This window comes from Sinocyclocheilus anshuiensis, unplaced genomic scaffold (genome assembly GCF_001515605.1).
Source record: "Sinocyclocheilus anshuiensis isolate Anshui unplaced genomic scaffold, SAMN03320099.WGS_v1.1 scaffold253, whole genome shotgun sequence".
Classification (NCBI taxonomy): Eukaryota; Metazoa; Chordata; class Actinopteri; order Cypriniformes; family Cyprinidae; genus Sinocyclocheilus; species Sinocyclocheilus anshuiensis.
In genome coordinates, this window is record NW_015537969.1 from 2,302,590 (window position 1) to 2,319,355 (window position 16,766).

The following is a 16,766-nucleotide window of genomic DNA, read 5'->3' on the forward strand; positions in this document are numbered from 1 at the left end:
TGATCGGCCGGTCACCGATCCGGGCCGATCATGAGGAAAATCGGCCGATTCCGATCCCTGGCTGATCGATCGGTGCATCTCTAATTATAATGTTGTAAAGTCCATTTACACCAAGAATGATGACTATAAAGAAAACGATATTAATGTCACCAATGCTCAATAACATTGTACAACTGTTTTTCCACATTTGTTTTTCTTTTAACATCCATCAACTGAAAAAAATGTTCTGAAAGTTATTAAGATAATTTTGTTTCCATCTCATATCATTATAGCTGTGGTGTAGACTTTTATATTTTGATAACATGGAAATGTTTATTAAAACTTTAGAATTATTGTTATAGTTTTCTTCCTTGGTGCGAACTGGCCTATAGTATGTAAATTTACTTTTAGCATTTAAAATTTTTTTTTTTTTTTCAAAATTTTATACGATTTAAGTTTTATTTTGTTTAAAGAAAATTGTATTGTGCATTTTAATACTGGACAATAGTCAGTTATCAGCCATGACATTATCAGCATATGCCAGGAATTTAATATCAGATCACTATTAATATTTTCCCCTGTCAGCTGCCTATTATAGACCTCCTTAATGCATATACTGTACAGCACACACACATAGATTTTTTTTACAATAGCAAATCCTGAAGTCACATTGCAGACTTGGCCCTGACCACATCAATTTGACAAGGAGATACATACATAAATAAACACACACACCTATAATTGTGCCGAGTAGGTCACACATGCTGCAGTGTATAGTCATAAATAGCCCTGTGCGCACATGCACTCGTGTACACACTCAGGGTTTGGGGGCGTGTGCATAAAACATGGACAGTCAGAGGAGAGAGATGTGGGCATGAAGACGCATAAATCACTTCCTTTGTGTGGCTCACTGAGTCAGATGGAATCACCACATCAAGGATATGTGAACACACACACTTAGACAAAACATAGTAATCACAGATTCAGAGACTAAGTGGAGCAAAAAAAAAAAAGAAATCACCCACATTAAAATTAAAACACAGTAATGCATACATGAAAGCACATAGAAACATTTAGATTTTATCATGTTGACAATCAAAACCCACTGACCTCTACCAAACATTAATAGAATTAAAAAAAAAAAGATAGGAAAGTTCTGTCAATGTTGTTCCAAACCTGTATGACTTTCTTTCTTCTGTTTAACATTAAAGATATTTTGAAGAATGTTCTGGTCTCATTTTCATGCATTTGCAATGAAGGAGCATTGAAGCTATCTAACTTCAAAAAGGACACAGAAACACCATAAAAGTATCACAAAAGTGGTTCATATGACTCATACCCTCTGTTTAAAGTCCTCTCAATAGCTTTGTGTGAGAAACAGCCCTGAATGTACATTGCTATTCTCAATTATCTTTCTGTCCAATAAGTTATTAACTTCTGTAACTGAATCATTAAGTGATTCAGCTGATTAACTAAGAACCAAATCAATCAGATTTTTGAATGAATCATTTAGACCTGTTTTGTGAACTGGACTAACTGATTAATTTAACAGATCTGACTCAAAAGAACAGTTTGTGCTACTTCTCTCATGAACTCTAAAGAAGTGTGGATATCAAGAATTTCAGTGAAAAGCATTTCTGGGTGAATTATTCATTGTATATGCTATTGAAAGCTCCAGGGAACACGAGAAAGGTCAGTTATCTAAAGGTTTACTTTTTCTTTTCTTTTTTAATCTCTCTATTGATTCTTTATGCTTGTTTCTACCGCCTGTCTAACTCTAAATCCCACTGCACCGCTCTGAGTTCCGGTCATAATTGTTTTATGGGGGAGGCCCAGCACAGTGTCCTGAACTAAGGCTTTTGTATTATTTACTTTCTATTTGTACCTTCATGACAGTTGAGAATGGATAGATGCTTGTTATAATAACTGTCCACCCCTACCGGAGGCTGATGGACAGGTCGTATTTATCACTCACAGAACTCTGCGGAGTGTGGGAGAGCTGGAGAGGAAGTATGTGTAGTGAATTGTTGGGGTTTTAAAGTTGTTGATGTTGCTGTGGAGAGGCAGGCTGAGGGGTGTCAGGCGTCTGCTGGAGATGCATCGCTGCCGTGCCGTGCTGATAGATTCTCTTGCTGATGCTGCTGCCGATTTTTCTTCTGCTACATCTGTTTTATGTCGAGCTGGCTGGTATGGTGCCTCGCTGCGGTTTGTTTCAAAGCTAAGTGTTTTAGTTTACTTCGAGATGTACTTTTCACAAAGCATTACCAAAATACACAAACGGACTCTTTTGTGCACTAAAATAGGGATGTGCAGAAGTACGTGCTTTCAAAATCAGGTTCACCTGACAGAAAAGATGTGTTTCTTTGGATGTGTTTGCATAGGACACATTTTTGTGTGTTGAAAAACAGCTGGATAGAACAATGTGGTCCTGTGTATATATATGTATTTCTTTATTATACACTTCATGTTCAGACATCTCTTAACTCTGTAAAGCCTTTCACAAAACGAGTCAGATTTTTAATTGTATTTAATATAATATAATATAATATAATATAATATCATTTGTGAGTCGCTTTAATAAATGACTAAATAAATAAAAATTATTTTTTTTTTTATTTATATTTGTTATTTTTTTTTTAATGGAATCGTTTATTGAATCTTTATAGTTTGCCTGCTAATTAACCCACCACTTCTAAATACAATAAACAATCAATAAATATATATTTTCATTTATATAAAGATAAATGCACACACAAAAACACACACAACCACACAAACACACACACACATACACACAACCATACACACAACCATACACACACACACACACACACACACACACAGACACAGACACACACACGCACACACACACACATATATATATATATATTTATCAGCTCTATTGTAAAAATAATTATTGACTTATTTGTGTAGACCATAATTTTAATATAATATGAAAAACTGGTCGACATTGCTAACCAACTTGTCATTGTGTCCCATGTCTAATGTTGCCTTAACTGATGAATGCAGTGTAGCGTCTTTAAACACCCAAGCTCAGTATTGATTGTTTCGGATGGATGCGTGCGGATGTTCAGCACACTGCGCTTTACTTGAACCCAAGTGAGTAATACAGACACACCGCCAGGCCGTTTAATTAAATGGCTTCAATTTGAGCTAACCGCTTAAATTCCTTTCCGGCTTCCAAGAACAAGCTGTGAGAGTGGCGGAAACATAATTCAACCTCTCATTTAGTGCTTAAAGTGTTAGCGTCAAATACATGTGTGCACACACACACACACACACACACACACACACCGGATGGTGGAAATAAGTACAGTTGGCTCTCAAGGGGAAATGTACAGAAGACGTCCCAGGATGATGAACATCTGTTTAGCGTGCTGGACTCTTAGGCAGCTTACAAACCCCACTGCTGCAGCCATCTCTAGAGAATCCTGCTTTACCACATGACTGAGTTTCAGCTTGAGAATAAAATATCGACTTGGAGAAGAAGCTGAGGTTTGTACTCTTACATATATAGATTGAGCATCTCTTCAGTGCTTCTACTGAAAAAGAAAAGGTATTTGAAGTGCGTTTAAAGGATTTTGATTTTTGTATTATTTACTTTTATTCACGGATGCATTAGTGAAAGAAATGTTAGCATATTAGAATGATTTCTGAAGGATCATGTGACACTCTGGATGCTGATAATTCGGGTTTGTGTTCTCTTTACAGCTTAAAGCACCATTCCCTCACATGTTACACATAAGAAAAAAAGTCGTGCAGGTTTGGAAAAACATTCTGTATGATTGAGTAAATGATAAAAACCACTACTATTGCTTTAAATCGTGAAAGGCACTGTATGATGACTCAGTTTGCTCTGAAGCACGGTCAAGATGAAGACTAATGAAGCGTGGGCTGTTTCCTTCTCAACATGTGGATGTTATTGGATGCAGGCTGGACACTCTGTGAAATGCGGCAGGAAGAAGATGTGTGGTGGTTAATAGAGATGTTATTGTGAGGAAATTGAGAAATCAAAGACATGAAAACATGAGAGGTAATAGGGTATACTTCAACCCAGAATTTGTGTCTGATATGAAGATAAAAGACACGTTTAGTCTATCTCTGTCTTACCAAACCGCTCTCTTCACTCTTTGCCGAATGGAGACGGTGACGTAGACCCGACATAGAACAACAGACGCAGAGGAGAGGCAGAGCGTAGGAGTGAGATACAAAAAGCAAGCAGAACAAACCCCGCCTTTCCTGACACCACTGTTGTCTTTTCCGTGACAGTAAATTAGTGTGATCGTCTGCGTGCGCGTCTGAGCTATTATAAGCATATTAACACAGGCCCTGCGGGAAGCGCTGGTAATCAGGTCTGCTTGACAGAGCCAACGGGGGAAGTCTCTAGAGTATCCATCCATCCCATGTGCTCCAATGTATATGATGCAGCTCTCTTTGCTAATAAATGCCTGTCTCCCTTTCTTATGCTGTACTGTATGTTTTTCTTTCTAACAGTTTCTTTTGTCTCTTTGATTTCTTGTTCTCAAACCATCTTAAATAGTCTTTAGCTTCTATCTTTAGGTTCTAGTGTGTAGCTTCTACCACAAAAATGGTTATACTGTAGTACAGATTGGCTGTATATATTTTTATTTTATTTAATCAAAAATAATTTATATTTATGTATTTAAATGTAATACATAAAATAAATACATTTAGATTTATATACATGAACATGTAAATTAGTGCTGTCAAACGATTAATCGTGATTAATCGCATCCAAAATAAAAGTGTGTGTTTACATAATATATGCCTGTATACTTTGTATGTTTATTATGTATATATTAACGCATACATGTCCATGCATATACATAAGAAAAATATGTTACATTTATATATAAAATATTTATATTTATATATAATATCAATTATATATAAATATAATAGGGCTGGGACAATAAATCGATGCATTGCGAATCGAGAAATGATTCTGCATCGATTCTTATATTTTCCGAAGGCATCGCGATTCTCTCTTGAATCGATTCTGAGCTTAGTTTTTAACAGCAGATGGCACTGTGTGCTTTAGAAATAGCCGTATTCTGCTTGCTTCCAGTTCCTTACACGCGCACCATTTGAGCCTAAAATAATCATTCATAAAGTTCGAAAAGGTTGAAGCGAATTACAAGGATGTTCACAGTGGGCTGTGTTTACGTTAATCTCGCATCATAAAACATAAAAGCCGAAGTGCAAGTACATTTAACCACAAGCCGAACATGCAAGCGCTCTTCTTCGTGAGCATTTGAGTGTGCCCGTATTCTGCTTGCTTCCAGTTCCTTACACGCGCACCATTTGAGCCTAAAATAATCATTCATAAAGTTCGAAAAGGTTGAAGCGAATTACAAGGATGTTCACAGTGGGCTGTGTTTACGTTAATCTGGCTAAACGCCAATGTGCAAGTACATTTAACCACTTTGGCCAAACTCAGCCAAACGCGCAAGCGCTCTTCTTCGTGAGCATTTGAGTGTGCGGTTAAAAACTAGCCTAGAGTGCCATCTGCTGTTAAAAACTAAGCTCAGAATCGATTCGAGAGAGAATCACGATGCATTCCGAAAATCTCAGAATCGATTAACGAATCGTGATGCATCGATTTATTGTCCCAGCCCTAAAATATAAGTATATATACACATGCAAATATTTTTTAAATATATACATGTATCTGTGCGCATTTATATATACATATTAAATATACACAGTACACACATATATTATGTAAACGCAAACTTGTATTTTGGATGTGATTAATCGCAATTAAGTGTTTGACAGCACTAATTTAAATTAATTTATTTTATTTAATAAATGTCTTTAAATAAGGTCTTATATAAATGAATGCAAATATATATATATTGTTTTATTTTTTATTGTGATAAAACAATAAATATACATTTGCAATCATTTACTGGTTTGATCATCTGTGCTTTAGCTGTTAGAACGTTGTCTTTCATCTCTCTTAAAGCACCATTGCTACATCCATACACATTCAAATTGATTTCTGTGTTGTTTATCACAATGTTTTTGGAGTGTCTCATCTTGAGCTTTGCATTTTTATAAGACGGTGCAAAGTTAAAGGTGGGGTAAGTGATTTCTGGTAGCCAATGTTGATATTTCAAATCACCAAAATAAACACGCCCCTATTTTGATAGCTCCACCCCACACATACGTGCGCAACCCAGGCAACGATTAGTTCTGTGAAACAAAGCAAAACCAATGTTACAGCGTGTCGCGAGTGGTGCGGCATGACAAAATACTATAGAACTCATTATAATCAGTGATGCTGTCTACACTGGATGCGGCGCGACACGACAAATCCCCGACAGTTACTGTTGCCGCATTCTATTTATGACGTATTGACACAAATTTCAAATGATTTTCAATGGTCGCTTTGTCGTGTCCAGTGTAGACAGACTTTAGCTGTTGCAGCGGTGTAGACACGGTGTTACTCACCTATCGAGAAGAAACAAAGCAACCTTGGCGTCCGATCGCAGGCCTTCCGCTCCTTGAGTTCTCTCCAGCGCTGGAAAGCTCATCCAAAATTTACACGGGTCCTACTTATTGCCTTATTGTAAGCCTTCTTTTGTTCCGCAGACATTTTCCTTTTTTGTGTTTTTATTCGCCATCTCTATCTTTCTGTCGTCGCTCGGCTCGGCTAATGTCCGTCCTGTGCACTGAGTGCTCTCTCCTCCACATCATGAGTAGACACACCCCTTACTGCTGAATGGCTGCAAGTTTGTTTTGGTACTCGGCCCGACTCAGTTTTCTAAAGCGTTTTTGAAAAAATACATACCCCACCTTTAAAGTTCATTTTGAGAGTGATATTCTGTTCCATTCTGTCTTTTGAAAATATGTATTACAAATCCGTATATTAAAAGCAGTACATTTAGTTTAAACTTTTCTTTGTTTATAATCTATTTTTTGAAGCATTCAGTTTTAAATGCAGGTCAAATGTTTTGTGCCCTACATTATTCAAATGCATTTGTATCGTTACAATAGTATCTGCATTTAAAATCCCGTCTGCACTGACCTGTGAACTACTTTTCGCAGCAAAATAATGTAAACGTAAAAACACGCAGTCTGTGGGGTGCTTCATTCTCCGCCTCTTGACTAAGATGAATTTAGCATTGGGTTTTAGGAACTCGCTGAAGTATAAATCATGCCCCCCAAATGATTTTTTTAAATTTCATGTTGAGGATGTGCTTCATGATTGTGAATTATTCTAAGCATCCATAAATGCTCATGGTAATTTAGAAAGAGCCTCAGAGAATCCACTTGTTTTCTAGTGTTTTCTTCCTTCAGTTCTTCCTGCTGCATCTTATGGAAATCCTCTTTTCCTGCATATGCTGGTGGAATTTATTAGCAACCCACGCAACTCATCTTTTCACACACTCTGTGCAAAAGGTCAAGTCGACCAATCAGCTCCAGAGAAGAGAGTGCTGCACGCTGAATGAGTGTACTGGGCACTCTATACATTAGAGACAAACAAAGTCAACGTTAAAAGTGCAAACATTTACGAAAGAGAGCAAAAAACAACAAACACACACACACACACACACATACACACACACAGACACACACACACACACAAACTGGTCTCCACGTATAATTGTAGACATATTTTAGATAATTGCCGTACAGGAGAGGTTGTGTAGAGGCCCTTATACAGAGATGGTTTGAATATGTTGTATGCTAATTACTTTGGAGACGCCCTCCCTCATTTATATTTAACGCTGGTTCATTAACATTAGTTTGAACAAATGTATGTTTACTCACCAGTTTGTTTGTTTGTTTTCTCATCAAACTTTTTCTGTGCACATGAAAACCTTTTTCCACCACTGATTAAGATAAAAAATAATAATAAAAAGGCAACTTTAGATTTAATTAACATGTAAACTCATAATTGTGAGATATATACTTGCATTTCTGAGAAAAAAAAAAAATTGCAATCTGACGTTTTTGCAATTCTGACATTTCTTTCTTTGAATTCTGAGTTTACATCTCACAATTCTGTTTGTTTTTGTTTCCATCACAAAATAAAATAAAAAAGAGTAATTGTGGCTTTATCTCATAATTCTGACGTTTTTCTCTCAATTGCGAGTTTATATCTCACAATTTAGACCGTTCTTTTCAAATTTGTCAGATTTATCAATTGCAAGTTATAATTCAGAGTTTGTATCTCACAATTCTGAGTTTGTCTCAATTGCGAGAAATAAATCTGAATTGTAAAATGTAAACTCAGAATTGTGAATTGTGAGATATTAAAGTCACAATTATTTATTTTTTTTTTATTTATTTATTTATTTAAATCCTGTGGCAGAAACAATCTTCCATACTTTTCAATTTGTTCTTTAAAAAAAAAATATCAATAAATAAATTGTGAGTGCAACTTACTTGAATTAACCAGAAACACAAAATGTTTAGGTCGAGGTGTCAAAAAGAGTTAATCCCTTGGAATGATTTTGTCTGTTCAGGCACTCGTGACACTACACACTGAACGTGCTGATTCAAAGTATTACATTCAGCAAAGTAGACAAAAAATTTGCCATTTTCCACTAAACTTCACTTTTTTGGGGCAGGTAGCCTCATCTGAGCAAGAATGAGTTGAAATATATGCTCTCATGTGTGTGTGTGTTCACATTACGAGGGATTTTCATGTGCCCGAGGACTAGGCCAGATATAGAAAACACTTTGGTGACGGGTCTCTGTTGGCTTATGTAGGTTTACTCAGGAGCTGCTACAAGATGAGGTTTGTAGCAGCACACTTAAAATATTCCTCACACAATGGTGAGATTTACATTTCATTCAAGGACAAGGCGAAGTTCGGTGGAGAGATGTATTACATTATTGTGTAAATGTAAAACAGCGCTAATAGTATGTGTGGGCTTTAGCATTTGTTATTGTACAACCTTATGCATCACTTCCATACTAATAAAGACACGTGTGTAGCAGCGTATTCTGACTAGATTGTATAGATGTTTCCAGCTCTAAAATCTGATTGGACGAGTCACATATAAAAAAAAAAACAGACATATGCAAATTGATGACCCTACATGGTTTATATTGTATTTTTGTTTTATGTATTATTATTGTTATTAAATATATGAATACATACAACATATTAGTGTTCTGTATCATATTCCTGTTGGCACCACTTCGTGAAATAATAAATCCTCTATATCTCATACATTACCTATCTAATCCTATTTCTTTAATATAATTGTTTCGTCATGTGTCTGTCTAGAACCTGATGATGATGAGCAGAAGGTGAAGACACAAAGGCCGCGATCAGCTGACCAGCCGGGTGTGTTTCAGGCCCAGACAGGTGAGTCCCATCTCCTTTCATTATTAAGTTGAATTACATTTCAGAACCATGGACAGCTCCTTGATGTGTTTCAAGAGAAAAAAAGTGTCTGAAAATAGCAACTCCTACAAGATATGTATGTATGTTATAAGTAAAAAATAAAATACTCCAGTCTTCAGTGTTACATTTGCTGTTTAGTTATTATTAAACATTATTGGTGCTCAGTGCATAATAATGGTTCTTATTATCATCAGTGATGAAAACAATTTTTGCTGCTTAATATTTTTGTGGAAACCATAATACATTTTTGTCAAGATTCTTTGATGAATAGAAGTTCAAAAGAAGAGCATTTTTACAAATAGGAATCTCTTGTAACATTATAAATGTGTTTAGTGTCACTTGATGAAGTTATGGTGTCCTTGCTGAATTAAAGTATTAATTAAAAAAATATTAAGCATCAAAACTGGCTTGTGCACCAAATCAGCATATTAGAATAATTCCTGAAGGACCATGCGACATTGAAGGAATAAATTACACACACACACTCACACATTTTAATATCAGTCATAAGTAGCACGGGTATATTTATAGCAATAGCCAACAATACCTTGTATGGGGCAAAATTATAGATTTTTAATAATTAAAAATCATTAGGATATTAAGTAATATATAGGATATGAATTAAGTTCTATCCTAACCAAACCATACATCAATGGAAAGCTTATTTATTAAGCTTATTTATGTTATGATATATAAACTCATTTTCAAAACAGTTTTGTGGTCCTGGGTCACATATTATATATAAAAAATGCACAACAGTTTTTTTAATTGTTACATTTTTGTTTTAAAACTGGGTCACACTTTATTTTAAGGTCCAGTTCTCACTATTAACTAACTATTAACTATGACTTTTGCCTCAATAAACTGCTAATTACTGCTTATTAATTGTTATTAAGGTAGTTGTTAAGTTTAGGTATTGGGTAGGATTAGGGATGTAGAATATTGTAATGCAGAATATGTAAGGGATAATCAACGGCTAGCCCTGCATTAAAGGATTTTAAATGCATGACGTGGAGGCAAAGAACCGCCCGACGTGAAGTAAATCCTTTAATGCACAGCTAGCCGTTGATTATTCCGCTTATTCCATGGTCATTTGAGAGAGATGACAGTTGTGTGTACCTGCGTGCTGCGTCTGCACGTCTCTCTCTACAAACAATTACTTCAGAAACAGCCATTTTACCATCGTTGCTGAGGAATATAATGTAGCGATCTAGTATCTAGGCTATTTTATTAATAAAAATCGCAGGGAAGCGTTGACAAGTTTATGTGTGTGTGCAGCGCGATCTTCGATCTCTCTCTCTTTCTCTCTCTCTGTGTGTGTGTGTGTGTGTGTGTGTGTGTGTGTGTGTGTGTGTGTGCGAGTGATGTGTGTTGGTTAGTGTGCATCAATTAAAGCAGCGCATTAATATAGAACGGTGATAAAACTGACTTGGAACTACCTGTGCATTAAACGGGTTTAATGCATGCATCCCTGCCAGCCAATCAGAATGCAGTATTCAGACAGACCATGGAATAAATATCAAGATAAACATAAATACTGCATCAATTAAAGCAGCGCATTAATATGGAACGGTGATTAAACCGACTTGGAACTACCTGTGCATTAAACGGTTTTACTGCATACTCGCCAACCAATCAGAATCCAGTATTCAGACAGACCATGGAATAAATGCTTTATAAGTACTAATAAACAACCAATATGTTAGTAATATGCATGCTAACAAGCAACTTGTTACTAGTGAGAATTGGTCTCTATACTGAAATGTTCCCTAAAATTGTTTTAACAATTAAAAAATGGTAATAAAATAATATCTGTTGAAGTAATTGGCATTCCACCTTTTCCCCTCTTCAGCCACCCGTGATAGAAAACTTATGTGCATAAACTCCCGTTGGCATCCCTGTCCCCATCAGCCGCCTAAACTCTATTCTCCACCCATCTGCTCTGTAAAAAAGGCTAAGCTCTGACTCACCACATGCAAATGAAGATGTAATGCAATTACAAGACGTGCAATTAATTTGATTTGCCCATTCCCTTCGTGATGTCGCCTCTGTCCAAGGACACGGCTTTCAAAAATGACAAAAAATGACTAGGGAACTTCACGTGCCATATTCCCACCCGTCACGTTCAGCCCAAGCTGATGGGGTGGCTCTGGCTGCCGCTGACCTTGCAACACCTTTTAAGTTGCTGAAGACATGGAATGGATTGTTGGAGGTTTTCCTGAATACTTAAAAAAAAACATTCCTGGAAGAATTTATTGACAGTTGTAGGGTAACATAACCCTTCAGAACTGACATTGAAGTCCGTGGTTTGAGTCTGGGTCAAGAATTTAAAGATGTTTCTTTTCTCTCCATCTTGTGTTTTGTAGGTGACCCAGCAGCAGAGGAGTGGTCTCAGTGGAGCGTGTGTTCGCTGACATGTGGGCAGGGTTGGCAGGTTCGTTCTCGTTCATGTGTATCCTCTCCGTACGGGACCCTCTGCAGTGGCCCGCTGAGGGAAACCCGACTCTGCAACAACACTGCCACCTGCCCAGGTGAGCCGCAGCATCAAGCAGGTAGAGTACCTCCATGCTTTTGGATGCCCATCTACACATTCACATTTTCTCACACACTGCATGAGCAGGTCAAATATCATTAAACGTTAGTTGAATGTTTGCTTTTGCTTTGTAAGTAAACATTGGACAGTGCAAGAGAAGAATCTGCAGCTATTAGATGATTTGGTTAGCATTATTTCTTTTGCATGGCACACACATTTACTCTCTCCACTGCATGCTTGAAGTACATGTGCGTCACACACACTGCATTTTTGTTGAGTATCTATTGTGGAACTGCGTACATTGGGCACTTTTGACACTCTTTGTACTGCATTGATATAAATCAAGCTGTTCAGTCTTTTTTGTCCATGTATTTGAGTATGTACACTTGAGTTTGGTGTGCATCAAGGTTGTGTGATTCAGGTGAGGTCAGTCTCACTCTTATTTATTTTATTTTAATTTTTGCACGTCTGCACATTGGTTTTCACCAAAATGAGGATCGGCATGTTAAAAACACACCGTTGAATGGACATTTGCAGTCCTGGATGCTGATTGGTCAGTTCAGCATTCAAGAGGTGCTACAATCCACATTATACAACAGGGACGTTTCACTGTTTGTATCACTCAGCTTGTATGTGTTCGTTCCAGACAGGCTGCCTGTTAGTGTGTATGTTAGAGGTGGGGGATTCAGTGACTCTTCTTGCAGGTTACATCGATATGCCTGTAGGTGACGACAAGTGACTGTCCTTGTGAGTGAGTCATTGAATTGTTCATTCAATCGATTTCTTCAACAACAGATCAATGCTGTCTTTACGAGTGGGAATGTCTGGATGTTTTAATTAAATAACCATTGCAATTGTTGTTAGCTGTAAGCTGTGAATGCTGACAATAAAATTTAGCGTGCCCACATTATCTTTTCATTTTAGCTGATTTAGGATATCTCTTATGTTGCATTAATTCATTTGCTCAATGTACACTGCTGTTCAAAAGTTTTTGTTGTTGTTGTTTTTTGTGTTTGTTTGTTCTATTCATCAAAAAAAAAATTTCATTTTTAAAAAGTATCTTGGTTTCCACAAAAATATTAAACAGCAAAACTGTTCTCAAAATTGATGATAATAACAAATGTTTCTTGAGCACAAAATCAACATATGATTCAAATAATAATTTCTGAAGGATCATGTGACACTGAAGACTGGAGTAATGGCTGCTAAAAAAAAATCAGCTTTGCATCACACTAATAAATTACATTTTAAATATATTAAAATAGAAAATGGTTATTTTAAATTCCAATAATATCTCACAATTAGTTATTTATTTATGCTCAAATAAATGCAACCTTGTTGAGCATAAGGGACTTTCAAAAACATAAAAATCTTACTGAACTCAAACTTTTGAACAGTGGTGTACAGTACATGTCATAGACTTGTATATGTACTACAACTAAACTATATTAAACACATAGCACAACAGGTCATATATTATGGCTTGAAACATTTCCCAATCCACAAACCTGTTTGGGTCTGATCATCCCCTCTTCTTTTTTCTGCATTTGTATTGTTTTGGAGATGGAAGGAGATTATTTAATACATGTCTATAGTTAAGACCCCTATCAGCCCAAATAATTTCACCAGGGGCTTTTTGAATGATGTTCCTGCTTTGTCTTTAAATGCTGAGTAGTAGATGCAAATCTTCATGCTTACAAGGCATATATAGATTGTCCATTGTTGCATATCATCAGCTGTGTAAGTCCTTCTGTGTGTTAATGCTATATTTATGTAAAACAGGATAAATCAATTTACCTCTCACTTGTGCATTCAGCCTGAGTTCTGATATTCAACGTCTGATGAGATGGTTGCCATGTTCAGCACTGGGCATTTTTCAGTCTCTCCAAGAGTCCAGATCGACACTTTAGGATGTGATTTAAGGACAGCAGCAGATGATCTCAGCCGAGTGAGCAAGAAGAGAATGGTTTCGCCTGGAAATATCTGCTTGCCGAGGATTGGATCTGAACAGGGATCGATGAAGCTCAGATATGAGCGACATTACGTTTAGACACGCAAACTTTTGGAATGCATAGATTTTCGATGCTATAGGACAGAAAAGCTGATTATAGAGAACTACAGGTGCATCTCAATAAATTAGAATGTCGTGGAAAAGTTAATTTATTTCAGTAATTCAACTCAAGTTGTGAAACTCGTGTATTAAATAAATTCAATGCACACAGACTGAAGTAGTTTAAGACTTTGGTTCTTTTAATTGTGATGATTTTGCCACGACATTCTAATTTATTGAGATGCACCTGTATGTGTCAATAAAAAGGTTAACAAGATGGACAGAAATAAGAATGCGAGATCCTCGCTGTTGACTTTTTTGAGCATTTTATACTATTTATGCTGACAACATAAGCAGGCAGGCAATATTTACTAAAGGGACACAAAATTTGGCAGAGAAAGACAATTTGAACCGGAGCAGAGCCACATGTGTGTGCGTGCATGTGTTCATAGATTACTTTCACTCCACAGGAAGTGTTTAACAGGGATGCGCACTGGCGAAAAGGGACCGAGTGTCTTTGAGATTAGCCTGAGCTAGCGTAGCTTCAGCATAGTTTAATGCTCAATAGAAGTCCCTTGGTCCTTCTTTTGGCTTTCATTCAAACAGAACTCAATTGATTTGCGAAAGCAATTATGGCCAGGTTTATTTAGTTTGAAGGAGAGTTATTATTCAAAATTGATCAAGCACAGCCTTCAAATGAAATGGGTACTTTTAAAATAACAGCAATTCTGGCTGCAGTCTTAAATTGCCCTCTGTTTGCTCATTAGCTAATCCCAATCTAGAGCTCAGTCTAATTTGTGGACACAAGCCATCGATAGCTGTTTCCATCAGAATTAACACTGCAGATTCTTGAATTATGTTCTCTTTTGCTTTCTCAGGAATGGTATGGTATGTTTTACCATGTAAGCTTTAAGATTGGTTTGTTTTTCATGACTGCATTTCTAGGTAATACATTGTTTCATGTATCCACACATCTCAAAAGAGGAAAATAAGAAAAACAGAGGCCAGCTGTCATACTTTTGGAGAAAAAAATGGCATTTTATGGAATGCAGTTGACCTTTTGTATAGCGCAAAATGTTTGTCAGTTGTCACAATGGAAGCTGCCAGTAAGCAGTCTATTTAGGCTTTTCAGTCAAATTTAAACACAACAAAAGCAATTCATGATAAATGTAATACAATAGCAATACAATAAATGCAACAAAATAATTTTTCAAGCAAATTTAAACGTGACAACCTCGACCTGAAAAATACCCTTGTTTTAAGATCATAGATCAAGTCTTCAGAACATGGTTGATCCTTGTTTGAATGGTATTAGTTTGACTATTTGTTACCCAACAACTAAAACAAAATAAATGGTATTACATTTTTTGTTTGGAGGACTGAATTCACAAAATAATTACTCAAATGATTAAATGTTTAACACATACAAAACCACTGCTTCGGAAAATCCTGGACTTTTACCTCAAAATTACTATATATACTGTATATCAGGCATGACAACTAGCCCTAATCTCCTCTGTAACAAACATGAAAGAATGTGGTTTTCTTCTCAAAACAAAGGCAAATATATCAGTCAAAAGGTTTCCATGGCAAGATCACAAGTCATCTGCAATGCTAAACCTTGGTCCCAATGAAACCCAAAATCTAAATTAATCTTTTCATGATAGCCTTAAGAAATTCCTCTCAGTGCGTTTGAGGATGTGTCTAGCGCTGCTACATATCATTGTGTCTGGGCAGCAGAGCAGTGCTAGGCCAAACTCAATCTGCTCAACTTTAATGAAGGAACACTATTCAAAGCTTACGGCTCTATTGATAAATTAAATCTGATGCAATTATCTCAGACAGGTAAACTGACTCATGAGACCTAGAATCAAATGAGAAAACCATGTTTAAGTAAACTTCTGGTGGATGTATTTTTATTTTTTTTTTATTATTATTGTATTTTATTTTTTACTGCCACTTTTGATTGTTGTTTTGGCTGTCAAACATTTTGTGGTGTCTTCAGAGCCTAGTCATGTCCTTTGTGAAATTGAATAGAATACTCAAATAAATAAAGCAGCATATTAATGTCAGACTTTGTTCCGTGTTTTGTGTGTGTCTTGCTTCCCATGTGCCTTCCTATGCCCATATTTGGTTAGTTTCCTGTTCCTGTCCTGATTAAGTTCATTTGTCCCAGGTGTTTCCCTTGATGTTTCATTGCTCCCAGGTGTGTCTCGTCATCCCCTCCTCCTGTGTGTATAAATAGGGTTCCCTGTGTGTGCTCCAGCGTCCGGTATTGTTCAGGTCATGTTCATGTCTATGTCTACATGTATTGCGTGAGTGTTCCCTTGTATTAATTAAACCCATTTGGATTGATGTACTCCTCGTCTCTCTTCGTTCCTTGCTCCTCAGTCCGCTCAGCAGTGCACCCGTGACAGAATACCGGACCTAAAACTGAAAGTAAGCGGCATCCCTTCCCCGTGTTTAATTTCCCGCCATTTTGAAAGTTTTTTTTGCTTCCTAAATGTGGCAAGCCGAAAGGACGTTATTGTGGCAAGCCCGAAGGACGTTAATGTGGCAAGCCCGAAGGACGTTAATGTGGCAAGCCCAAATGCTGTTTGTGCAGGATTATGGGTGATGTGGTTTCTCACTTGGGAACACAGCTCTAGTTCAAATGCAACAATTACCTTATTGTTCATTCTGATGGGGATTTGGTGCTTGGCAATATACCCTGTAATCATATTTTTCTATTGGTAATTTAATGACCTTACATTTTAACTTTTTTTAAACTTTTTTTTTTTTTTTTTTTTTTTTTC

At 36.7% G+C, this 16,766-nt stretch overlaps 1 protein-coding gene and 1 long non-coding RNA gene across 4 annotated transcripts in view; both read left to right on the plus strand.

Moving 5' to 3' along the window:
* Positions 1–16,766, plus strand: part of LOC107670015 (uncharacterized) — a 718,471-nt gene that overhangs the window by 177,158 nt on the left and 524,547 nt on the right. The gene's annotated exons all lie outside the window — the stretch shown is intronic.
* The window catches only part of LOC107669951 (adhesion G protein-coupled receptor B2-like), a 303,770-nt gene that overhangs the window by 148,739 nt on the left and 138,265 nt on the right, over positions 1–16,766 (plus strand). For all 3 annotated transcript variants that reach the window (XM_016462397.1, XM_016462388.1, XM_016462399.1), the window contains exons 3-4: positions 9,269–9,349; positions 11,755–11,940. In XM_016462397.1, coding sequence (XP_016317883.1) covers positions 9,269–9,349; positions 11,755–11,940 — 267 coding nt within the window. The remainder of the gene's footprint in view (positions 1–9,268; positions 9,350–11,754; positions 11,941–16,766) is intronic.